Source organism: Euleptes europaea, chromosome 3, assembly GCF_029931775.1.
Source record: "Euleptes europaea isolate rEulEur1 chromosome 3, rEulEur1.hap1, whole genome shotgun sequence".
NCBI classification, from domain to species: Eukaryota; Metazoa; Chordata; class Lepidosauria; order Squamata; family Sphaerodactylidae; genus Euleptes; species Euleptes europaea.
In genome coordinates, this window is record NC_079314.1 from 67,037,356 (window position 1) to 67,064,087 (window position 26,732).

At 40.4% G+C, this 26,732-nt stretch overlaps 1 protein-coding gene across 1 annotated transcript in view; it reads left to right on the forward strand.

The window, feature by feature from the left end:
• The first annotated feature begins 4,182 nt into the window (after positions 1 to 4,182).
• ARID2 (AT-rich interaction domain 2) overlaps positions 4,183 to 26,732 on the forward strand; it is a 93,376-nt gene continuing 70,826 nt past the window's right edge. The window contains exons 1-3 of the mRNA XM_056847773.1: positions 4,183 to 4,773; positions 4,943 to 5,036; positions 6,118 to 6,215. Of these exons, the coding sequence (XP_056703751.1) occupies positions 4,682 to 4,773; positions 4,943 to 5,036; positions 6,118 to 6,215 (284 nt within the window). The 5' untranslated portion in view covers positions 4,183 to 4,681. The remainder of the gene's footprint in view (positions 4,774 to 4,942; positions 5,037 to 6,117; positions 6,216 to 26,732) is intronic.

A 26,732-nucleotide genomic window follows, 5' to 3' on the forward strand; every position in this document is an offset into this window, starting at 1 on the left:
ATCCTCCGGAAGAAAAAAATGTGGATAAAAAAGCTAGAGGAAAAAAGTAGCGCTCTAAATCAACGTAATTTTTTTAAAAAAGAAAAAACTTCGAAAGTAGCCAACATGGAAATGGGAAGGAGACAGAAACAGCGACAGACGCTCTTATTTCATCCCACTGTTGTGACCGGCACTCAAGTCCCTCCACGGGGTGGAGACCTGCGTCGCGGCGGAAGGGGAGGAGGCGAAAAATCGCGAGGCTGCCGAGCTGAGAAGACATCCGAAATACGACGGCGGTGCCCACAATCCAAGATTTAAAAAAAAAAAAGACCCGACAAGAAAAGAGCAACCAATCCAGAAGGGCCCCAAAGCAACACGAAGTCACAGCAGGGACTGGAGGTGCACCAACCTCCCCTCGTTTTCACTTCGGGGGGAGGGGGGCTGCTTTTTTTGGCTCCGCCCCCTCCACCTTGCCACACTTTCACATGAAGTCTCATCTCCTGCACGAGACAGCGGCGAAACACTTCGGCCCTCGTTCTTCCTGGGTTTGCTCGTAACGTGACCCGGCCGCCGCCTTCATGCGCTCTCTTCCCCTCCCCCCCCTCGGAGCCCATAATCCACTGACAGCTCCACGGGCACAAAATGGGGCTGCTCCTTCCGTGGGCGCCGCCATTTTGTGAAGCGCTGCTAGGCGGCCGTTGGCGCTGGTGCCGCCGCAGAAGCAGCCTCGGTCTGATAACAAGGGCGGCAGCGAGGCAGGCGCGCTGAAACGGCTTCTGGGGTCTGTAATGGTTGAATAAAGTGACCCCCTCCAGGGAATCCCCAGCTGACAGTTACGTAAGGGACCGTGCGCAATTGCCTGCGCTGAGCCTGGGAACCCTGCTTGCCTTACGCAATGTGACTAGCCTTGCCTTCTTGCTGCTCCCCGCCACAGTAAACACACATGCTAAGGCGAGGATACTGAGTCACTCACCTCTGCCAAGTACCAGTCACTTGTGGGAGGGAGACCCTTAGTTTTTGAGTCATTCGAGGACTGTTTACAACTCTCCCTCCTGAACGGAGGACGATTTAAGCTGAGGTTCCCACGAGGCGGTAAAAAGTCTCAACTGGTCTGTGGTGCTTCTAAAAAAATTGATGCAGACACTGAAGGCAAAATTCGGCAAGACATGCCATAGCAGCTTTTCGAAGTAGGGACCTTTATAACTGATGCACGTTTACTCTAGAAGTCCTGCTGATTCAACAGGGCTTTTCTCCTAAGGAAGTGTGCATACAACTGCATCCTTGGGCAGTGAGATGTGTGTAACCTTGCAAACCACTTATAAGAATCTAGGGCGGAAGACTGCCAATGCTGAGAAGTAATCCAAAACAGAAGTTTCACCCTCTTCCCTATAATGAATATGGCCTGGAAGGCAGGTTTTCCCCAAGCATCTCTGGCTATTGAAGATGAGGGGGCAATCTAGTTGGAAGTAAAACATAATCTTAGACATTAATTTAGTAGATGGCATAAAGGGATGTAGGTTTCTTTAAAGGGCTCAATACAGACTATAACGTGTAATTGATTTTTAAACAGAACTCCTTCCTAAGTTTAGTCACCTGGTCTAAAAATTGATAACAGGATGATATAAGGCTGGGAAGAAGGGTACCCTTTGTCCTTTAAAATAACCAAGTATCTCAGAGATACAGAGAAAAAAAGTGTTCACCTGTATAACTATTTTGTTAAAATTAAGATGGCATGCTGTTAACAGTGTGGTTCTACCCCCACTCTATTTTAAATGGGCAGAGTCCTGATTGGGAAACATACTAAATTTGCATTCCCAAGGACAGCAAAGTGCTTATCTGAAGTCCCATTTACTTTGGGGCAGGAATCTCTTTTAATGTAGATGAGTGACATTGTCTTCCATAAATAGAGTCTTTACATTGTAATTGGAATTGGGAGACCTTTTTATTATTCTTTACAAGTTCTGTCACCTGCATTTAGAAAAGTAAATGTTTGGACACAACGAAGCCAGTCATTTCTGAAAATTAAATGCTTCTCTGCTTATTTCTATGAAGTAGTGTCTGTTTGCCAGAAATATACCCTTCTGTGTGCAGATTAAAGCACCAGCATATGAAATTTTAGAGTCTGACATGGTAAACACACACATAATAGTTCCCGAAGGTAAGCAGAGATCAATTCCTACAAACATACCTTGGAGATATTGTGGGTTTGGTACCAGCTTACCCCAATAAAGCAAATATTACAATAAAGCGAATCACACAATTTTTTTTGTTTCCCAGTGCATATAAAAGTTTTTGTTTTGTTTGTTTCCCAGTGCATATTTATACTTTACTGTAGTCTTAAGTGTGCATTATGTCTAAAATAACAATGTACTGTAATAATGTTTAGGACTGTTCTGTGGACCTACAAGGACTCACAAAACTACTCTTTTAAAGATATTCTAGAGGGATGGGATTGCAACCCATATTTGAGACTGGGAAATCATGAGCCTTGATTGTTAAAAGAGCTAATAAGACTTGCAAAATTATTGAACCCTTTCTCCATAGGCATACCACACTCTCTGGTCAGTTTGAGAAAACTGAATATATGCATATTATTTATACACATACAAACAATGAATACACAACTTTGTCAGGTATGACTCAGAGCAGCAATTTTTCTTAGCAATTCTTGTTGTCTAGATATATGTACATTATTATATAATATTAAAGCATAATAATGTAAACCATGCATCTCCATGTGGTGCCCATGGACGCTATGGTGCCCGCCAACACCTCTTCTGGTGCCTTCCAAATGTTTTTAGGAAGTGTGCCCATATGGAGGCAGGCAATGGCAAACTACCTCTGAACATCTCTTACCTTGAAAACCCTATGAGGTGGCCATAAGTCAGCTGTGACTTGATGGCACTTTACATACAAACACACACACACAGGCCCAGGTAGGGCTTTTGCCCAGCAAGGCTTCTGATTGACTATTGGGAGATTTGATTGGCTGTGTAGATTTTTTATTTAAAGTTGCTTTGGCAACAGCTCCCACCACAGCACAAGGATCTACGCTGTGTTACTGAAGTTAAGCTGTGACAGTCATTTTGTGGCTGGTTCCACCTTCTGCGGCAGCCATTTTGTTGCTGCAACCTCCATGCCCTGTCAGAATTCAAAGTGTCCACAGGCGCAAAAAGGTTAGGGACCCCGATATAAACTATTTGAAGAGCTAATAGTGTGTCATGTGCATTATTTCTTACTGCTCTGTGTTTATTGCGGGTAAAGGGGTTGAGATTGAAAGAACAGAGGCTTGCCTTAGGCCTAAATTGGTACATTCATAACTGAGGTGACATTTGAGCTAGAGACTCCCAGTTTACTCTCTTAGGCATCATGCTACATCAGCTAGATATACTTTATCTCATGAGGAAGATATCTCTAAACGTCTGACGAAATTATTATATTCTATTATATACAAGGTTTGTATAGTTAGTTAATCTTTAGAAGCCATTTACTACATGAAACTTTTAAATATTTTATTCTGGATCAACCTGAATTGTGAGGGGTGGGTGGGTCAGGTATTTTCATAAAATCACTAGTTTATACATAATGTGATAGAAATATGCACCCATTACACATATGTATATGTGTGTGTGTTATGATAATTTTATATGTAAATGCACTATATTAATTTTCCAGTTAAGATGTTGAAAGGTTTTCAGTTTTTTTAGCATATTATGTTCGTGTTTCCCTTTGACAAAAACAGGCCATATGTTCATATAAATCAATTAATCCCCTTCCCCCATTCTTTTTTTCTCCTTCAGTAAATCTGGAAAGTACTTCGTTTCTTGAAAGTTTGGGAATAATGGAATGTTTCCTCTGCCCCTAACCCTGGAACAACCGGTAGTAGCCGTTTTCTCTCTCCCCCCCTCCCTGTTCTCTTTCCGCCCGGCTTTGTGTGAAGTTTGCGGCACATTGCAGATGAGCCCTTAGCCGCGAGAGAAGCCTATTGTTCCCCGCCAGGAACTGCTTGCTGGCAGTGCTGCCTTTTGCCATTTCAGAGCTGCCTTTTGCAGTGCCTCGGCCGGCCTCGGGGGTTCGCTGTGTTGCGCTCTCGCCCAGGCAGCAGCACGGCGGCCTCAGATCTTTTTGTCTGAGAGAGGAGAGAAGTGAATCCCGCTGCCGCCGCCACCACCGCCGCTGTACTGTGTGTGTGTGAGTGAGAGCGAGAGGGAGGGAGAGGGGAGATTTCATGGAGCCGCGTCTGTAATACACACACACACACACACTGTCAGTACCTCACTCCAGCCTCCCCCACCCCCACCCTACCACAACACTAACCCAATTCATTGTGTGATCCAGCAGCACCATGTTGACTCTCATGTGCAGGCTGGATCGGTTGGGTTTGTGGTGCTGAGAGAGGCAGGCAGCGGCGGCGGCAAGAATTACCGTGAGGTGCCCCTCTCCCTCCCTGTGTGTTGTGTGGAGACAGGACTCGCAATTACCACTCTCGCCGGGCTCCCTTATTCCTTTTAAACTTTTCTTTCGTTTCTTTTCTTTCTTTTTTTAAAACAAGCCCCTCTCCATGGCTGATCTCCGGCCGAGCACAGGAACCCGGGTCTCTTAAAAGACAAGGAGGAGCCGCGGATTGTTGTTGTTTTTCTATTGGATTTTTTTTTAACGAGACAAAACCCAAACCTTTTTTTTAAAAAAAATCCTTTAAAATATGGCAAATTCGACCGGTAAAAACCAACCAGACCACCGGAGAAAGGGAATCGCTTTCCTGGACGAGCTGCGGCAGTTTCACCACAGCAGAGGGTGAGGAAAATGGGGAGATGGAAGGGGATGATGGGGGGGGGTGGCTGTTTAAACCGACCGATTTTAACTTCCAGCCCCTTCCCTGAAGGACGAGGCGGCCCCCTGCGGGGGCAGAAAAGGGGGGCCAAGTTGACAAGTTGTTTTTTTGTGTGTGTGTGTCTTTTGGCAGGTCTCCTTTTAAGAAGATCCCTGTGGTGGGTGGGAAAGAACTGGATCTTCATGCTCTCTACACCCGAGTCACCACTTTAGGAGGATTTGGGAAGGTGAGTGGAAGTTTTAATTCGGCTGTCCCTCCCGCGAGCCTCTTCCCGAAACTCTCTTCTGACCCGGGGAGGGCGAGGGGGAAGCCGGGGGGGGGGTCGGGAACGGTCTTTTTTCCGGGCTGGATCGGGCGAGGGGGGGTAGTGGAAGGAGGAAGCAGGCAAGGCAGGTTGGTGGCTTGGCCTTGTTGGTGAAGAGATGAAGGGGGGGGGGTGCCGATCGCAGCCTTCCCGGGGGCCCTTTCCCCTCTCCCCCAGCTTTGGGGCGCCTTCCCTCCTTTCCTTGAGAGGAGGAGAGTGGCAAAGCCTGTGTGTGAAGCAGTTTCTTCCGCTTGTGGTTGCCGTTTTCTGTGTGTGTGTGTGTGTCGCGCACGGAGGGAGAGACCGAGAGAGTCTGAGTGCAGTTTTAGTGCAACTCAAAATTAGCGGGCATGTTTAACATCGATAATCGGCACGGAGCACGGGCTAGGAAATGATCCTCGCTGCTGTGGGGGGGGGGACCGAGCGCTGCCCTCCGAGCCCTTTCCAGAGAGAAATAACAAAAGGGGCAGGCAAAGACGGTGTGTAATCAAATAGCCATCTTTAGGCTTCAAGGCTAGGGACAGAAATGTAGGCCTCAAAAGAAAGGCCTCTCTGTGTCTACGGAGCTGGCGGAGGGGAGGCTCGGCGGGACGGTTCCCCTGCACCCCCGGCCCGCGGGGGGCGGCCCCCACCGAGACTTTCTTGGCTGATTTTCAACTTCTTTGGGTTTTAACGGACCGCGGGAGGATTTAAAAGCAGGCGACAGAGGGACTCCCGATTGGTTATTGTCCAGGCAGACAAGACAAAAACAAATCCCTCTCCACCGCATCAAACCCTTTCACTTGCTCGCTCCCCAATAAAATAAATGTTGTAAAATACAAGGGGAGGAGCAAGATCGTATCTCCAGGGACTGTCAGTGGGAAACACAGATCCCAGACCCAATCGAAATAAGTCTATATATTTATCCTGTGTGATTGTCTCATGGCAGCCCTTGGGATGGTCGCTACCAACGACGTTGTGTATGTGTGTTTCTTGTGCATCTTGTGTGTGTTGTTTTTGACAGGTATCGGAGAAGAATCAGTGGGGAGAAATTGTAGAAGAGTTTAACTTTCCCAGAAGTTGTTCTAATGCTGCCTTCGCTTTAAAACAGTATTACTTGCGGTGAGTGTTGATAAGGACTTTTGCTCCAGTACTGAGCATGAAGTGGCATTTGGGGTTTTTTTGGATATGAAAATTAAATAATATCCTCACCTTCTGTGTGTCTCTCTCTCACACACATTTTCAAGTCCTATTGTGTCTCATTTATCATTTGGAATTTTTCCCCCTTTTTGTTTACTGCTTGGATGTTTTATATTTTACTTTTGCCAGCATTACACTTCCTGAGTGAACAAACAATGTAGGAAGCACTTTATTGATTATTTAAAATTGATAACATAGTAAGGCTGGCCTTGCTAATCAGATTAGTGTAGTTTTAGAAACTTCTGTTTAATAATAATAATAATCATGAAGTGGCATGATTTTAGAATTGTTTATGGATTTGAAGTGTGAATTGAAAAACATTGTTTATGGGTGTGAAATATGAATTGAAAAATGATAGCAATTCCTTACTATCAAAATAGTGATTCTGTTTGCATACAAGTATGGGGGATTGGGAATGACTACTGTTTCTAAAATGACACCTTCTTTCCACAAGTAATTACTGAAATTTGGTTTTCTGTCATTGGTAATTTCTTTATACAGTTTTTCTGTATTCCTTTCTTAGCGGTATCGATTTTTAAAATTTGAAATCATTTGTAGTGTTAGTATGATGGTTGTTCTTAATAATGAAAATATATTGTTTGCAAATAATATTGTATTTCCACCACTGTGTACTTATTTTTCTGTTATGGAAACAATGTTTGAATTTTAGAACTTTTAAAGATAGGTTTTAAACCAAAAAAGAGTAAACATGTGAATATTTATTTTTTTCTCTTCGTCTAGATAGAAACTGCCCTCTTTTGTAATAATTTTATTTAAACAAATTGAGACCCAGCTATCTAGTGGAGATTCAGACTTTGCATTAGAGAATGTAGTAATTGCAGAGAAGGAATTTCTATTGGTTGTCCTAGGTTGACTTCCAAGTTTGAATCTGTAGAGTTCACAGCAACAGTGTACAAGTGGTTATTGAGTTACAAGGAAGTCTGGAAATCCTTAGCAAGAATCAGTTGGAATAAAAGTTGCTTAATACGTTTTGTGATGGCACTTGATTTAGCTATTAATACTGGACCATAACAAGAACTTTCAGCATAGATTTGCTTATGTGTTCCTGCGGTGACGTCTGTGAGGGGATTCACTGATGTTGTTTGAGGATGCTTTGGGATGTTTGTTTTTATTTATGAATGTTAAGCATTAGAAAGCTGATGAAGATAATGAAATCAAAGGCATGGTCTGTACTTCTTTTGAGAATGCATATTATGTATTTTTTTACAAGTTCAAAATGAACCTGTAGCCAAAGTCCAGCATATACTTAACCTTTTTTAACCCATTAAATCGATGAGACAGAATTATGCTTAACCCTATACTGGATTGTGTCTTTCCTGTATTTCTGATTCTCATACCCAAGCTTACTTTACAGAATATTAGAAAATCCAGCATTCTTTTGCTTTTATGGGCTTTGTTTAAAAACACGTGTGTGCATGTTCACAGTGATTTCAGTAGGACATCTAGTACTTGAACATTTGTTGAACCATTAAAACCATAGATAGGTTTAATTAATGAATTTTTATTTGTATTCTGCAAAAGCTAGCATGCATTTGGATGTTGTCATGTTTTAAAATTTTGTAAAGATAATTATCAATTTATTTTTACATCTCATTTTAGATACTTACTTCGTGATACCCAGCATGTTACTTGGAAACAAGTCCTATTGAGTTGTATGGGATTTCCATATTAAACAAGAATGTTACAAGTCCAAATTAACACTAGAAAGTGATAGGGATATCTTTGTAATATAAGGTGTATAATTTTTAACTAAATGCTTCCACTGATGAGCATCCATCTGTAATGCTGTTTATTAAGTCAGATTAGCAGTATTTTATTTTTGAAAAAAATTAGTAAAGGAGGGTCTGAACAGTACCTGATTTTCATATTTCTGAAAAATTCCAGAAAGAACAGTCAATAATTTATAGGTCGTCTTTATTGTTTATATTCTATGACTCTGCATCCTTAGTATGGTGCAGTTAGGTATATGATGATTTTCCTCAGTTCTCTTCTATAAATGAGCTTTTTGATCTGTGTGTATGGACATAAATTATAACTGGAATTTTGTATCGACTGATGTATGTTTTAAGGAAAACATTCAGGGGAGTGGGTATGAGGATTTGGAAGTTGATTTAAGAATGGATGAATGTCAACATGTGTCTTTTTCAAAGTAAGAAGTTTTCTTGTTCCTAAGTTGAGAATGTGTGAAAGATCCTACCAGATGAAGGATTTTGCAAGTGCATGCTTAACTCCTGCAAGCCACAAGGGGACTATACCAGTCCCTCTGTTTACTTCTACTAGTCCAGATAGCTAGAAAAATCAGTCCATGGGGAATTGACTGCAGCACTGATCATACTGGTAATAGGTATGTCCTTTACTGTGGCACCTTTTATGTCATGCTTGGTTTTGTGCTAGAATCTCTGTGGAATGTAATAACTCTTAACAAAAACTGTAAGTGCATTGGGCCTTGATCTTTTAGAATGGATATTTATTAGAGCTAGTTGCCTGTAGGAAGGCCTTCATAAACATGTGGCTCTAGTAGACTTGTGGTGATAAAAATGTAGATTTCCTGTGACTCTAGAACTGCCAGCTGCTCAGAGTGAAATGGGAATAGAAGGCTTTGGTTTACATGTGATGAAGGCCTCCCTAAGGAGGCACAGACAATTGCTTAGGGAGGTGTGAGTGGAGGCAGAGAAGGAAGATATCAATAGAAACAGGGTAAGATTGAAGGAAGAAACATAAAACTCTGTTTGGAGGTACAGGAACATAACTTGAAAACTGTTATTAGAATCTGTCTCTAGAGCCAATATAGTAGGGTGATAAAGTGTATTGGGTTTATAGATTAGAAACCCAGATCCTAATTCCCTTTTAGTGGTGGAACACCTTGGGTCTCTCTGAGCAAGTAATGATATGTCAGCCTAATCTACTTCATGCCCTGACCTGGATAGCCTAGGCTAGCCCAATCTTGTCAGTTCTCAGAAACTAACCAGGGTTTGCCCTAGTTAATATTTAGAGGGGAGACCACCAAGAAATACCAGGATCACTACACAAAGCAGACAGTGGCAAACTACCTCTGAATGTCTTTACCTTGAAAATCCTAAGGGTTTGGCAAGTTGATGGCACACAAAACCCCCTACTTCCTAGGACTGTTGTGAGGCTGAATGCTCTGTTGAGATTTTGAAGAAAGGGCAGGATAAAGCAAATAGATAATACAAATAATTAATAGTAAGGTAAATGACATCTTTATTCTGCTTCATAATTCATACTTAGAACTCGTTTTTCCAGTCCTGAAATGACCATAGTGAGGATTTCCGAGACCTTTGAAAACCTGTGAATGGCTTAGCCAAAGAATTGTTCAATGATAATCCCAAGTATAGCAGTTATAACATTATGGCATTTAGCAGTTACGACATTTCTCTTCACTGTTTTGTTCATCTTGTACATTTGTATGGGAGACCATTGACAGGAATTTTTACATGTGATGTTGAAACAATATGTAAAATTAATGTACGAAATATCAACAGTCATACAAGATTTCTTCATGCTCAGTGTTACTCCACTTGCAAAAGAATATTGGACTAAAATGTTGAAGTTCTATTACAAATATGTGTCAGAGATTAAAATCTGAATTTTCTGCTTTTTGGAGAATTAAAGTTAAGTCACTTTTTGGTGAATGAAAATTTTGGATTTGCATAAGAACTGCCATGCTGGATCAGACCAGTGGTTCATCTAGTTTAGCATTCTGGTTTACACAGTGGCCAACCAGATGCTACTAGAAGGCCAAGGAGTGGGGCATAGAGGTCAAAACTTGTCACTGTTATTGCCTCCCAGCATTGATATCCAGAAGTACAGTGCCTCTGAACAGGGAGGTTCCATTTAGTCCTTGTGATTAGTAGCAATTGATGACTTCATCATATGAATTTGTATAATCCCACTTTTTAAAGCCAACTAAACTAGGGACCGTCACTACATTCAGTGGCAGTGAATTCCACAAGTAATTTACTCTTTAAAGTACTTCCTTTTATTTGACCTGAATCTACTTCTTATCAACTACATTGGGTGTCTACGAATTGTTGTATAATGGGAGACCAAGAAAAAAAGTATTTATCCACTTATTCTATCCCATGTATAGTTTTATAAACCTGTTATGTCATTCTTTTCTCCAAAATAAAAAAGTCCCAAACTCCTTTGTCTTTAAAATATTGTCGAAGGCTTTCACGGTCAGAGTTCATTGGTTCTTGTAGGTTATCCGGGCTGTGTAACCGTGGTCTTGGTATTTTCTTTCCTGACGTTTCGCCAGCAGCTGTGGCAGGCATCTTCAGAGGAGTAACACTGAAGGACAGTGTCTCTCAGTGTCAAGTGTGTAGGAAGAGTAATATATAGTCAGAAAGGGGTTGGGTTTGAGCTGAATCATTGTCCTTTTTGCAGGACAATGATTCAGCTCAAACCCAACCCCTTTCTGACTATATATTACTCTTCCTACACACTTGACACTGAGAGACACTGTCCTTCAGTGTTACTCCTCTGAAGATGCCTGCCACAGCTGCTGGCGAAACGTCAGGAAAGAAAATACCAAGACCACTGTTACACAGCCCGGATAATCCTTCGTCTTTATTTTTAGGGAAGTTGCTCCAACCTCTTGATCATTCTGGTTGCCCATTTCTGCACATTTTGCAGCACTATCTTTTAAAGATAGGTGATCAGAACTACGTGTATTATTCCAAATGCACCCATACCACAGATCTATACTAGCTGTTTACAATAGCTTTCCTAATAATACTTGTTACAATCCTTGTTTACATGCAGTCAGCAATCTTCTGGTTGCCTCAGGTATCCTGTAGACTTGGTACGTCTTCACTGACAATTATGTAATATCGACTTTAAAGTTTTGAAATCACTGAGTTGGATGTATTAACTCATAATGTTTGTTGTAGAAATGGAACACTTGCTTCAACAAATGTAGAAGAAAATTGAAATACAAAATGAAGGGTATCAATGCCATTACAAGCATGTAACATTAAGGGATACATTTGTATGTCTTTAATTTTTTTAAAGGTGCCAGGTAAATGTTTAGGCACCTGTGTCACCAGGAGGAGCTTGTGCAGTTGTAGTACTAGGAAATGGCAGTGGAAAAACATGGTAGGCCATTGGGTAGAGTTATTAATAGGAAAGGTCAATTTTTTTCTTGACTTTAGGACCCTTGTTGTTACAGACTTTTAGAAACCTTGAGTTATGGGAAATTAGTTCATGAAATATTAAATATTTTAATTAAAAAAGAATGTGACTTTGTAGACTACAGCCTACATTGTCAGATGCTGAAATTGACTGAACAGCAGCAAGCTTATAACTGCAGTTGTTTTTATTTTAAAAAGGTAACTCTTAGGTCATCTTAAACTGAGACACATAAATGTCTTCCATCATGTTTCCATCATAATCATGTTTTATAGTAATAACTAAGACATCAGTTTACAGCATTATATTTTTATCAGGTCTTGTACTATTTCATATTCCATTTTTGCAGTGTTATCAATTAGTTTGAATGCCACTTCTTTGAGATTCTTAATAGAATAGCCGGGCGGGTTAAGATGCTCACAGATGGGTTTACTGATATTCTAGTTCTTCATGTCTGACTTGTGAACATGACTGGTCATCCTCTTTCTTAAACTGGAACAGGTCTGGCATATGTAAACTGTTGCTGAACACTGTTGACCTTGATGTTGGTGTATTGCGCTCCTATGGCTATCAGTGAACCATAGTTTCAAGTTGGGGGTTGTCTGTAGGCTGTTAATGGGGGTTCCTTCTGCTGCTTCTTTTAGAGTGTTGTCGCTCTTAGAAATGGAATGTAGATCATTTAAGATTTGCTGCAGCATCTTTAATTATGTCATATAGAATGACGGAACAAGTTTTGTTGTGTTTCTTATGTGGTTTATTTTATTAAAATCTTCTGGGGGTAATTTTTGTTTACCATTATATATTGATTAGTTGAGGGTCAAGAATGCTTGTCAGATTTTCCTAGTGTTTATTGAGGTGTCTTGAATCTGAATAGTTAGCTACATTTCATCACTTGGCTGTAGATTATGGCTTCATAATGTACTGTGACTGGTAATATTGAGATGGGTCTAGTGGCCTTTTGGTTTACTGAATCAAGTGTCTTCATGTAACACAGTATGGCTTTCAGAGCTTTGATGTATTTCTTGGAATAGATAAGGCTCCAGTTGATTATAAATGGCAGGAGGTTAAATATTGGTTACATTTCTTGAAAGATTCCTCACCATGGGTCTAAATGCTGAATATATCATCAGTGCAACTGAGGTATGCTAGTGGGGTTAAATGGTAGCTATTCATGAAACATTGTTCAGAATCAAATATGGGGATATTCATATGGTGCTATATATATATGCCCATCACAGTGCCATGGATTTGCTGGTATAGGATGCCTTTACCCTTCAAGTAGTTGTATATGACAATAGCGTGTGATGGTGGTGATGGCTGTATCTCTCTGTCAAGGATGTTGGGGGGTATTGTTCATGATGGACTGTCATGAGATATTGATATATGATTATTCCACATCCATAGATGCTAAAGTGATTTCCTATGGGAGGAAATCTGTGGAATTTTGTGAGAGACTGCTTATTTGGCAACAGCTGGGAAAACACTGTTTTAACTAGGTTTATGGATTCTTTTCTCATTATAAAAACTGATAGAAGAAATTAAGAGGTATCATTTTTTATATTAATGCATTTCATTTTACAGTTCCAATAACCACCTTTAAACATTTGCTATGTAATTTCAGCATCTGGCAAAGTGGATTGTAGTCCTCAAACACTCATGCTCTTACATTAAAAACATGTTAATATTTAAGGTGCTTCAAAGACGGAGGGCTTAGATCCAGGGATTCACTTCTGTTTAAGTGAGGAGTCATGATGTGACAGGCCCAGTAGAAAAGTGGCAACTAAGAACAAGCCTGTCCACATTTGACAGAATTCTAAGACTTCTGACTTTGTGGAAGAAAGTCATTGGATCCATCTGAGAGTCTTTTCTTTAATAAGCAACTAGCACAGTTTTAAACTTAATTTGTAATCTTAGCACCCCCTCCCCATTTCATTGGCTGGTGCTTAGGACTGAGTAAAGTGCTAGCATAGTGTCATAAACTAAGATGTCACACTTATGTTTCAGTTATTTGCTAGAATGTGTTTTAGATCAGTATCAACTGTGTAGTATGCTGAAAGTTTGAAGATGCTATATTGAAGCAAATGCCTTATACCACATTCCTAAATGTATCTGGTTTTTCTTATCTTTTTTGTAGTTTAGCAGTTCATTATCACTATGAGGCAGTGTGTTTTACCTTGCACTTAATATTGTGTGCAGAAGACGGGCACTTGCAACTTTTAAACTCCGTCACAAGAAGTTTCCCTCCCCCCCCCCCCAAAGCTGATCACAATAAGTCAGCATTGAACTATTTGAATATACTCGATTGGGTCTCATGAGTGTTCTGCTAACAGTGGAACTGTGGTCCAGTAAAAGATAACACGTTTCACTGAAAGAAGATGCTACTATTTGTGAAACAGATTTATAATATTCAGCTGATTGTTTGCTTTGAACTATCTGGCAGGTATGGTAATTGTATCCATTGTTGACTTGTAGTCAGCCTCAAAAGCCAAAATGCCCAAACCATTCATAGTCTTTACTTGTCAATGTAGTGATGTGAGGACTGCCAACAGCAGTTAAAATAATACTTCTGGACTGTTGTACAGCTTAGTTGTCTAATCTTTACAGAGTTATATTAGTAAATTGAATTTCAAATGTTTCCCTACAGATATTTTATAATGTTAATGAAAGACTTTAAAGATAGGCATGCTTTTTGATTTTTCCCCTCAACTACAATAAAAAAAATTGTACTGATATAGGCATGTGGAGGTGGTGGAGGGCTTGAGCGTTTGATTGTGTCATGAAGTACCAGTCCTACAAAGAATCACAACTTAGATATGAAGTCCATTCATGAGACTACAGGTCAAAATAAATAAATACTCTACACAAACGTGTTTATTATTGGATTCTGAATTTCCAGTCTATTATGTCTTACTGATTAGTTCTGTGAGCAGTCGCAAAGGCCTACCACTGTATCAGTATTTCTGTTAATACAAGCTCTCTCAGGCACCCTTTCCCTTCTTGGCACTCTGATCTATTTGGGCAAGGGTTCACTATGTTATAGAACTAATTCCTTATCGTTTGAAGTTACATTGTGCACCAGTGCAGGATTGTTCTTAATCGCCATTCTTCTATCATGATTCTGCTACAAGTCTCTCTCCTTCCATATTTACCTTGACTGATGCAATTATCATTATAGCATGCTGGTGCAAATTAGCAACTTGTATTATTGCAAAGGGTTTTTATATCTGAATTAATCACCTTAAATTATGAAAATAGCTAACCAGTCTCCTCCTGTACATTCGGTAGTGCAAGCTGAGGGTTGTGCTTGTAGCAACTACCGTATTCTGAAAGAGATAATCAAGGTAAAGGTGAACACTTCCATGCTTGACTCAAATATGGGCAATCTCCTTGTACATCTCTTAGGTGGTTTATTGTTGTACCAGTGTTATCAGCAGTGGGCCCGTTCTGTAAGTTAGGAGCCAAGTGGCCAGCTTTACCCTTCCATAAAGGCACTTGATGTAATTTTTATACCACCAAAGTGTTTATTTCATCCCAGAGTCACAGTGCCAATAGTTGCTGCTTATCTGCAGGGAATGGTGCAGTACTAGAGGAAGCCACCATGGATCCTTGCATTAGGAGTCCTGAAACTAATTCTGTGCTGAACAAGAGAAGTTGGAGACTAGGTAGAAGCTTTGCTGAAATAAATAAAACATGTAAACATTTTTAGGACTGAGGAAGAATCCCATGAAACTGGCTCCATAGCCGTGGAGTATGCTGAATAGTGTCTTGTACATCAAAGGAAATTGATGTATATTTTGTATGTGTGGCTATTATATATACAGATTATATTTTAGGCTTTTAGGGAAGTAACCTAAAATATAAACATCAAATTAATTATAATTGAAAGTAGTTTATTTCCAATAGTAGGTTATTGTATAATAGCAAGAAAAAATGTGATCATAATAGGCAGCAGGGTGAATGATGGAAGTCTTCAAGACACAGAAGGCAGGAGGAAGCAGCAAATCAGTGGACAGGCTGTGGATCAGAAGCTCCTCTACCCCTTCATCACGAGTAGCCTTAGAATAGCACCTATGCATCACAGAGCTTATTGTTCAGCACTTCCCAACATGGTGCCTTGGGCCACCATGGCATCTGCCACTGTGCTTCCTAGCACCTACTTCCTTGCAGATATTTTATGGTAGCAGGCATCATCTTTTCCGAAAGTGTCCTCACGCTCAACAAATTTGGGGACCCTGCTGTACTTCTTTTTGTTTCTTGAGTTACTAATTTGTTCTCATTTAAGAAGAAATGTTCTCATTTAAGAATGTGGAGAATATATTTCAGAATTTGATAGTATGTAGTTCAAGGACAAACATTACATTTATTTATTAAATTATATCCTGCCTTTCATTCTCCTCTCCTTCATGTTATCCTCACAACAACCCTGTGAGGTAGATGAGGCTGAGAGTGTGTGACCGGCCCAAGGTCACCCAGTAAGCTTCCATGGTAGAGTGGGGATTCGAACCTGGGTTTCCCAGATCCTAGTCTGATGCTTTAAACACTATACCATGTTGCCTCTCACATAAACCGTAGCTGGTAGTAGTACACAATTTAAAATATATATAGGCCTGCCTTTCTGTTGAGAAGCATAGGACCCAAGGTGAATGCCATGAAACAGTGGTGACTCTTAACACGCTTGTAGAGTAGACCAATTTTATCGTGAAAGTAGTTGCCAAGTAAGTTGCTAAATCCAAATTGCTGGAAACTAATGTATTAGAAGTAAAGGTATAATTAGCATTATGGTATTGGTCATTCAAAGCAATAGTATTCATGATGTTGTCCTCATGATGAATAATGAGTACATTTAGTGTTCAGCAGTGTAGCTTTGTGGTGAGTATGTTCGGTGTTCAGAAGTGCTGATTCGTAGTGTTTTGAAAGCATAATGCAACTTATTAGTGCAGTTGTTGCATGTTCAGTTCTCTGGATAATAAATGTTCTGACACTAAAGTCTCGGTTCTTGGAATCAAAGCACTAAATAACTTCAGCCTAATCAGATCTGCGGAACAGAGCCCCGTGGCGCAGAGTGGTAAGCTGCAGTACTGCAGTACTCTGCTCATGACCTGAGTTCGATCCCGACAGAAGTTGGTTTCAGGTAGCCGGCTCAAGGTTGACTCAGCCTTCCATCCTTCCAAGGTCGGTATTATGAGTACCCAGCTTGCTGGGGGTAAAGGGAAGATGACTGGGGAAGGCACTGGCAAACTACCCCGAAAACAAAGTCTGCCTAGTAAACGTCGGGATGTGATGTCACCCCATGGGTCAGGAATGACCCGGTGCTTGCACAGGGGACCTTTACCTTTTTAATCAGATCTGTATTACTTTCTGCTAGTGTGTGAAGAGACAATTGTTTCTGGTCACAGTGTTTGTTGGAATGATGTACCAAAACAGCCACTTAGAGTAATTTTGCTTAAGGTTAATAACGTAACTTTAAAACATTCATCATGTTTCATTATATATTTGAAAATATGTATCCCCGTTCCCAATGAGATAAAAATGCAGATCTTGTGTGGCTGACTCCTGTAAATCATTATTTTTTTATTTCATTTTTAGATACCTATACCCCTCTTTTCTCCCCAGTGGGGACCCAAAGCAATTTTGGCCAATGCCTACCTTCATTAAAGGCTAGCTTAGAATTCCTAACTGAGCTTGATAGGTGGAGAAGAGTGCTCATCATATCTAAATGCCACTCTGGTTAGTACTGTGACCAGAAACAATTGTCTCTTCACACACTAGCAGAAACTAATCCACAGTTATTTTGGCTTCTTATTTTATGGAGTCTGTCTGCTGAGGATGTTTTTGGAAGTAGGTCAGGGCAGCATTCATAGTACTAAGGATATACTTCAGCTGCATTAATATAGGGCCCTGAACTCTGGTGAAAATTACAGGATATCTGACAGCGGTGTACAACATCCAACCACCTGAGTTAGGGTTGGCTTATTGGAATCCCTGTCTTTATTTCAAACTCTCCTAGTGAAAAGATTCAAAAATGAGTTCATAAAATTGTTTCTGCTGCAAGAAGGAGAAAGCTCAAATTGTGTTCCCCATTTGTGTTAGGTGGACTAAAGTTCTTATATCTGAGAATTACAACTTCAAAATTAAGGTTCTTACAAGAGGAGACCCCACAAGGACTTGGGAGGGGGTCACTTCTTTCCCCCCGTATTCCCTTGCATATATCCTCTTTCTCTTCCTGGCTGCCCCCATATCTTCTGCCCTTTCCCTGCATCCTTCTGTCTTTCCCACTTACCTTTTTATCTATCCCCTCCCACAATCCTGAGCTTTATTTATTACTAACTTCATTTATACCCCCCTTTCTTCCCAATGAGAACACAGAGCAGACTATATCATTCTCCTATCCAGCATTTTATCCACAACAAAACTTGAGGTAGATTAGGCTGAGAGAGACTGACTGGCCCAAGGTCACCCAGCAGTCTTCCACTAGGGAATTGAACCTTGATCTCCTAGTCTGTCACTCTAGCAACTGAACCCCATTGGCACTCAGCTGTTCATCTTTCTTTCCCCAGCAGTCTCTCCCAGGGAAAAGACTGGCCAAGGTACAAAAATTGTGTGGTAGTGAGTTGCTGAGGTGAGTTGAATTGTGCCGACTACTGTCAAGCAAGTTGTAGAGAGGCTGTTGCTGGGCCTAGGCAAGTTGTAGCATCAAGTCATCTGGTAGATACTGCTGCAGCTGACTGAGCCATAACATGATAGCAAGTTGCCTGTGGTTGCTGCTGGGCTGAACAGCAGGGAGGGGAGCAAGGGTAGACTTAAGAAGCCCTGCTTCATCCCCGCCCCCCGCCTTTTACAGAAGGCTGGCAATATTGCTGAGGTTGCTTAGCAACCTCAGAATAGCTACTGAGATCTCAGAGGACACTCATTTCATAAAGGGGCAAGCACTGCTTCTATTTTTTTGGGATAACCTCCAATGTATATTTTTATAAGAGTTCAAATTTTCCTGCGAACTGCAGGCTATTTTCAGGTTTGTAGATTTCTGGATTTAAATATCCACAGATTGGGCCATGTTAATAGTTAGATATATTGATTATAACATAAATACAGTATATCTGTAAATATGGCTTAATGTATATGTTAGATAACCTCCATACAACCAAGTAAGCAAATCAGCTGGATCATGATTTATTTCCAGCATAGCCTATAAATGCTAAAACGTATTTTCTCCTTGTCTGTACTGGTAGCTCTAATTTAAAAGGGCAAGAGTCCAGTAGCACCTTAAAGACTAACAAAAATATTTTCTGGTAGGGTATGAGCTTTCGTGAGCCACAGCTCACTTCTTCAGATACAGCTATATCTGAAGAAGTGAGCTGTGGCTCACGAAAGCTCATACCCTACCAGAAAATATTTTTGTTAGTCTTTAAGGTGCTACTGGACTCTTGCCCTTTTAGACTACTGCAAACAGACTAACACGGCTACCCACTGTGGTAGCTCTAATTGTTATCTGAGATGTTTGGGAAGGCATCATCCTCTTCTGTCCTCTCTAAACAGAGTGGGGAAAATTATTTTGAATTTGATATTATGTTTCACCTGATTGTATAGAATTTTGTATTGAAATTGTGATAATGGTTTTTGACATTAAATTTTTCAGAATATTTTAATGATTTATTTATTTAATTCATTTATACCCCAAGGCTACTTACATCATTCTCCTCTCCTCCATTTTATCCTCACAACAACCCTGTGAGGTAGGTTAGGCTGAGAAAGTGTGACTTGCCCAAGGTTACCTGGCGACCTTCCATGGCATAAGTGGGGATTCAAAGCCAGGTCTCCCAGATACTAGTCTGGCACTCTTAACCATTACAACACACTGGCTCTCCATAATTTTTCAAAGTCGATTTTGGCAAGTGTTTCAGTGTTGTGTGCTGCTTTAAAATATAACTTTGTTAAAAAAAAGTCAGACGACTGTCATCAAATGGTCTGTTACTTACACTGATTACAAAACCAAAACTGGTTAACAGTTACTGTGAAACCATGAAATTAGCTTTGAACAATTGTAATGAATTATTATAACTTTTAACATTGTTAGGTAAGGTTCTAAAAGTGAGAATGATTAACTGTTCTTCTGTTTGGCTTTTATTTTGGAACACCAGGTTTGGCTTATAGTTTCACAATTTTAAAAAAAGTAATTAAATAAAGCAAAGTATTTATACACACACTATTGAGCAGGCCAGTTTCTCCAGGCCTTCAGTACTAGGAAGTGGCCAGTAGAAGAGTATTCGCTGAGCTGCTGTACTTGCCTCTGCCTACCGTAGCATCAAATTGTGAAGAATATTTTCTGTTTAACAAACTGTTGCATTTTGCCACCTCCAATTGGTAGAAAAATATTTTCTGTCTAATTAACAGGTGAAGGAATGGAGATAGATAATACCATTGATCTCAGTGCATGTTTCTCATCTAATAACGCAAAGGTGTGGTAATTATGTTACATTATTTAATTATTAGGTTTTATGAGAAGTTATACTGCCTCATTACAAAACTGATTGGCCAAAGGTTTTTCAAGGTTCTGGTAGCCTTGATCAATAACTGCATGTTTGAGGCAATTTGTATGCACTTTTTACAGCTATTGGCAAAGCAGTGGAAATGGTAAGCCTTGGGGGATATAATGCATCCTTCTATAAAAATTTCATATCCTGCCTCTTTTTGCTTATTCTGTAAAAATTCACATTTTTGAAACTCTTAATATAATACTAAATCCTCCAGTGAGATTAAGCCAGGCTGTTTGGATCTGAAGCTGAAGGTATTTATTTCTAACCTTCCTTCTATAGCCCCATGAGTGTATCGTATCACATGGGCCCAAAATACTCACACTTAATGGGACTTAAATTTGTGGCAACAGTTATGTATCACTATGAGAGAAGCTTCCTTCCCATCTCTATACATACATCTGTTTGTAAGTGAAAATATTAATTTATATAACACTTATCCATTATTTTAACTAGAGAGCTTTCTTAGAATTATTTTCTTTGTGCTGTGTAGCCAGGGTGTATTTCTCAGACTTCTTTGATGGTACAATGGTAGATGACATTGGGAAAGTCTCCCCCCCCACCTTCTAACTTCAACAAAACCTTCAGCTTCTGTATGACTTCTAAGATTCGTGATTTCCAGGCAGTTGAAGTTGCTTTGGTGTTAGGGTTGCGAGCCCTGCTTTGGCAACCCCCATGAGCATTCGGAGGGGCAAAGCCTGGGGAGGGGGGAGCATCACTGATGTCATGAAGCCACTTTTAAGTGTTCACCTATAAGTGATTTCACAGTATCTTCGCCGTTGTCCCTGGCCCCCTAATTTTTTCTCCCACTTCTCTATTGACGAGTGTTGGGGAATGAGCCCAGAGCAAGAAGTTGCTCTCTAGGCATGCAACTTATAACCATATCTGGTGTATCTGTCCCATTCTGTAACTGGCAAGGTAGGTAACACAAGGGTTGTAGGCTAGCAACAACAAGGCAGTATCCAGTGGTCAAGACTGGCGCTGGGGTCTAGGAATCTCCTCAGGAGGGAGGTGGGCAAGTGGGTGGGCCTGGAGAGTTGGAGCTTACTTAGTAATAAGCTAATATCCACACTGAGCACAACTGGTCAAATAGAGATGTGGCACCGTCAATGATTTGAACTCAACTGCAGGATTATATAGGGGACTGAGTCCTACCCTTTCCATTGGCTAGGACTAAGTTTCTGATCCTGCCAAGATCTGAGCAGCTGCATCTTCCTTTTGGGAGATGCTGGAGTTGTGGGAGTGGGGGGGGGGGGGCTCCAAGATGCCAAGTGTGCATTCTCCCACTTGTTCCAGGCTTCAGCTCTAGCCTCCCTCCTTTTTTGTTCTGGGGGTGCAGGAGGTGGACAGGTCCATTCAGGGGGTCCCTGTTCTGCTGGTTCCAAGGGAAAATGAAGAGGAGTTTGCTGTTGGAGAGGAGGAAGCTGGTCTGTCGCAGAGCTTCTGGAGTGCTTGAAGCCTCAGACATAGTGGGAAGCATGAGGAGCTCTTCTTCTGAGGAGTCTTCTTTCCAGGTGGAGGCTGGGCTAGGGCAGGCCTTGACAGTATCTGGAGGGCCAGAGTTCTTGGCTTCAAGCTAATCTCTTATGATTCCATGAGGTACTTTCTATTCAACTTAAAACAGTGTATGTTTTATTTAATAAACTTTGTCTTCCACTTAAAAAAAAGTTATCTAAAACAGATTGGGAAATGAATTTGTATGACAAAGGAAGTCATGCTATTTAACAAAACTGAAATAGGATACAGAACTATTTTCCACAACTCTATACCGGTTTATAATTTGAGAAAATGTCAATATACCCACCATAAGGAAACAACCCTGCAATTGCAGCCCCAGCTGTGAATGGGTTCTGGGTGCTGAGCAGAGAAATGAGACAGCACCATGTGTGTGGGTATAACAGGCCACAACTTTTATTGGATACAGCTGCAGGTTTGGCTTGGCATAGGGAATGGATCCAAGGTAGTGAGTGACCCCCCCCCCCGCTGCCCAATTTATAGGTTGACTCAGCCTTCCATCCTTCCGAGGTCGGTCAAATGAGTACCCAGCTTGCTGGAGGTCAAGGGAAGATGTCTGGGGAAGGCACTGGCAAACCACCCCATAAACAAAGTCTGCCTAGTAAAATGTCGGGATGTGACGTCACCCCATGGGTCAGGAAGACCCGGTGCTTGCACAGGGGACCTTTACCTTTTTTAAAACAACAATTACCAATACAAACTCCTCCTTTAAAGGGAGGGTTTTAACCAGCAATTGAAAGCTCGTGAGAGCCAGCAGGGTGGACCTCCTGGGAGAGGGATGTGCCACCACCGAGAAGGCCTGCTGCAGTCTTGCACTCTGTGTCTTGAGATGACATCAAAATACATTAACAAAGCCCAGTGTTTTCGGGGTTTGAAGGATAAATAAATTGTTAAGCAGTTCCGTTATTTGAGACTAAATGAGACGTGTTCCTCTGTTGCCCATTAAGGACCTTCCTGTTGCATTTGAGACCATCTGAAGTTCCTGAGCAATATGTGTGTGTGTGTATATTTTTTGAGCAACAAGGAATACTGGTGAGCTTGTATTATGTGATCTTTCTCAAAGCTTGCTGAGCTTTTACTGAGCAAAAGCTGTAAAATTGTCTAATTTTCACCTGTCTGGGTAGTTCTAGCATTTTCTGTATTCGTTTTCTTTGCAAAATATTCCTAATAAAAAGAATTGTTAGTTAGGCTTGGCTTTTTTCAAAATAATCAGATTTTAAAAATTGAAACTAATAAACCAAAGATATGGAAGCTATGATGACTGTAGAAATATTTGTGTTATAGCCAAATGCATGCACTAATTTCAGTAATGTGTATTGCATTATTTGACTGTGTTTGTTTTTAGAATTTATATCGCACTCTTCTGCCAATTTAGGCCCTTGAACAGAGCCCATGTTTTTGCATGAGTGACACCTCCTAGAAGAGTAATTGTTCTCCTTTAGCAGTTGGAACTCAAAATCTAGTGTGGCATCTTAGTGGTTTATTTAAGATGAGGTGTCATACTCTGTTGCCCGTGAAAAGTCAAGAACTACTTTGAGCATTTGGGAGTGCAAGGCTCTGTCTCTTTTCTGTGTCTTTTTAGGAGGAAAGTTGTAGAAATATTGTCGAAGGCTTTCACGGTCAGAGTTCATTGGTTCTCGTAGGTTATCCGGGCTGTGTAACCGTGGTCTTGGTATTTTCTTTCCTGACGTTTCGCCAGCAGCTGTGGCCGCATCTTCAGAGATGCCGGCCACAGCTGCTGGCGAAACGTCAGGAAAGAAAATACCAAGACCACGGTTACACAGCCCGGATAACCTACGAGAACCAAAGTTGTAGAAGTTGTATAATTAAGTTGATTCTGCAGCCAGTACATGGTATATAATTACACTTTGGAAGTGTGAGTTGCAAGGCATTTTTTGTTTGTCTTCTGAATAAGATAGCATAAACCTTCAGTTTATTTGCAAAATTGAATATCCTTATCCCTTCTTTCTTGTGCCTCTATAACAACTCTGTTCCAGAGAATGAAAACACTAGCAAGCATATCTTCTTTTTCCCAACTCCCCCATCTAGCAATAGAGGAGAGAGAAAGAAGGGTACAGATGATTACCCCATTTGCTTTTCTGACATCTGATTTGGCACAGGTTTGCAGAAACAACAGAATTTGCCTCACTTTCACGTACAGTTAGCTCCTTCCTAAGTGGTTGCTGTATAACTAACATGATTTGGCATCGTGTTGAGATCTGCTATTATGCACTTCTTTCTGCAGGTGTGCAGAACCTTGTTGCCTTTATTGGGTGCTGGTAACCTGTTCTCAAAAATGCTTCAAAACAGCTTAACTCAGAATAAGGATAGATCCTTTGGGATGTAATCAAAAGGAGTTGTGGTGCGTGCCTTTCAAAAATGGTCAATGCAGGCCTTGTCTCCCAGCAAAATGTAATTTTTTCTTCATGAATCACAGTTTTCCAAAGTTTTCTCTACCCATAAGAATCATAAGGAAAATAGTGACAGTGATCTGAACCTGTTTTTTAGTTTTACAGTCTATAATTTTCCATTTCTGCCACAACAATTGCTATGGCTGAAATATTGATAAAAGAAGACACTTGCAGCTTGGGTCTGGGAAACCAGGCCAAGACCTAATGGCAAGATGGAGGGAACTGCTGACCAGGTTTTAACAGTTCTACTGGTAAACTTGTGGGAAGGAATAACTGTATTTGCATGAAATGTGGAGACTAACTTGCAGAGTTAGGTAATTAATAATTTTAAAAATGTTTTAGCTGCTGTGGTATGGCTTTTGACATGATTAGAAAGCATCTGCAGAATTGTGATGAACAGGTAAAGATAGATATGGCTACATTTTGTTTTGCTGTTCATGAGTGAGGAAGCAGCCCCGAGGCATTCTTACTCTGGTGTATCCTATGGGATGTAAACGAAGCTGGTTTTTATGAGTGAAATGAATAGCGCAGCATCAACCACCTATGTGTGAGAGACCAAGATAGTCAGAAAAACTTTCACAGGCGATAATGGAGGCAAAATAAGAGCTGAGGAACAAGGATAACACCAAGGTTATGGATAGAAAGTCAAGTAAGAATGAAGGAAAACTAAGTTTCTCACAATGTGGCCAAGCCAACTAGTTGAGAATGTTAAGCCTGTTTTGCATCGTTTAGATTTTGAAATTTTTATTGATATATATGTGAAGAATCTGTGTCCATTCAGATGATTAGTGACAAATTCTCACTTTACTTTTTTGTATTTGATCCTGATCGTGTATTTTTGCCATCATTATCTCTTACTTTCTTGTGCAACTATGGTTTAATTTTTTTCAAGAAGTAAAGGGCTTTGGATGCAGAGAAGTGCTTTAGATTATTGTTTTCTCAGCATGTTTGTATGGTAGTGAGTAACAGTTACTATCAAGTCATTAAACATTTCAACGGAAATAGGCAGACTCTAGGGTTGCCAACAGCCTGGAAAAAAGTGTCCTCTTTAATAGAGGCTTAATGGGATATTATTTACCTCCATGCCATGGAATGCTTTACCATTTCCACACTTTACACTCTCTGTTAAAGGGGCAGGGCCCTTTCCCCTCCAGATTGTTGGCAACCCTAGACGTATTTCAGCAAATTGCAGTACGCATTGAAGACAAAAAAACTATTAGATAAAAAGAATCTATGAAAAATTATTTCATGTTCATTTGGAAGAGGTATTGGAAGATTCCACAGAGTCTCTTAAAGTAGTGTGTGCATGGTTGGTAGTCCTTGTTCATAGGAGGACCTTTGTTGCTGTCTGTTGTGCCACTGTTGTTATCTTGTTATTCAAGTGTTCTTTAATGTATGGTGAAATGCTCTGCAAAGGAAGTGAGGCAAGGAAAATGTTAACTGATGCATCTAAAGCCTGCATTTTCAGAAATGCTCAAAAGGTTTAGACTTTGAACTTTTAAGCAGTATTTCCTTTGATATTGAATTATGCCTTATAAAATTGTACTGTGATCCCTGTATAATATAGTTCATAATTAATTATAAAAAGGAATGATTATATTAATTTTCTGTATTCTTGCTGTTTTGTATTAAGCCTGTTAGTAAGTGTATCTGAATATTAGAATAGTATTAACCATTGGTTTAAAACTAATAATTTTTGCATGTTCAAGGTTACAGTCTACTAAAGGTATACAGGAAAGCATTACTTTTTTGTATTTTGAAACACTACACTCATCACAATATGATACATATTAAAGAACTGTTTGATTTAGTTTGGTAGGTGATATAGCAAAAAACACAAGTGGAAAATGTAGGGCATGTACCCAAACCAGAACCACTGTTTTCAGGAAGTCTGCAGAACTGAGTCAAATTGAGGTAATGAAAGATGAAGTTCTAGGGCTACTGGGCAAATTAATAATAATATGTCTCCAGGTATGGATGACATGTACCTGAGGCTTCTTAATGCACTAAAATATTAAATTATTGATTTGTGGGGGGGGGCAGTTATGTAGCTTCTCTCTAAAATTTGCGTCCATACTGGAGAACTGGAAAGCAGCAAATGTTATGCTGATATTTGAAAAGGGGTCCAGAGGGAATCTAGAAAATTACAAGCCAGTTATCGCAATGTCTGTTCTGGGTAAATTAGTAATTGCTGCTAAAGACAGAATTATTGAGCACATAAAGGAATAAAGCCTGCTGAGGGGAAATCACTATGGCTTCTGCAAAGGAAAGTCTTACCTCACCAACCATTTGGAGTTCTTTTAGAAGTTTAACATGGATGTAGATAAAGATAATCTGGTAGGAATTATATACTAGCAATTCCGTCACCAAAGATTCCTGAGCAAACCTAGCAGTCATGGGATAAAACAGTGCTCTTACAGATTAAAAATTGGTTAAGCAAGGGGAAGCAGACAGTTGGGAATAAATGGGAAGATCTTGGAATGGGACAAAGTAATCAGTGGGTCCCACAAAGATCATATTGGGACTAGTTCTGTCTTGTTTACTGATAAATTATCTGGAATTGGGGACAAGTAGTGTAGTAGGCAGGTTTGCAGATAATAGTAAAAACCAAGGTGGATTTTGAAGAGCTCCAGGAGGATCTCTCTAAATTGGATAATTGGATGGCAACGTGGCCAGTGAAGTTCACTGTAAATAAGTGCAAGGCGATTAAAAATATCCTAACTTTAAATAGATGTTGATGATGTCTGAATTGACAAAGACTGAGAGGGAAACAAAATGTTGGTGGTGTAGTGGACATCTTGATGAAAATG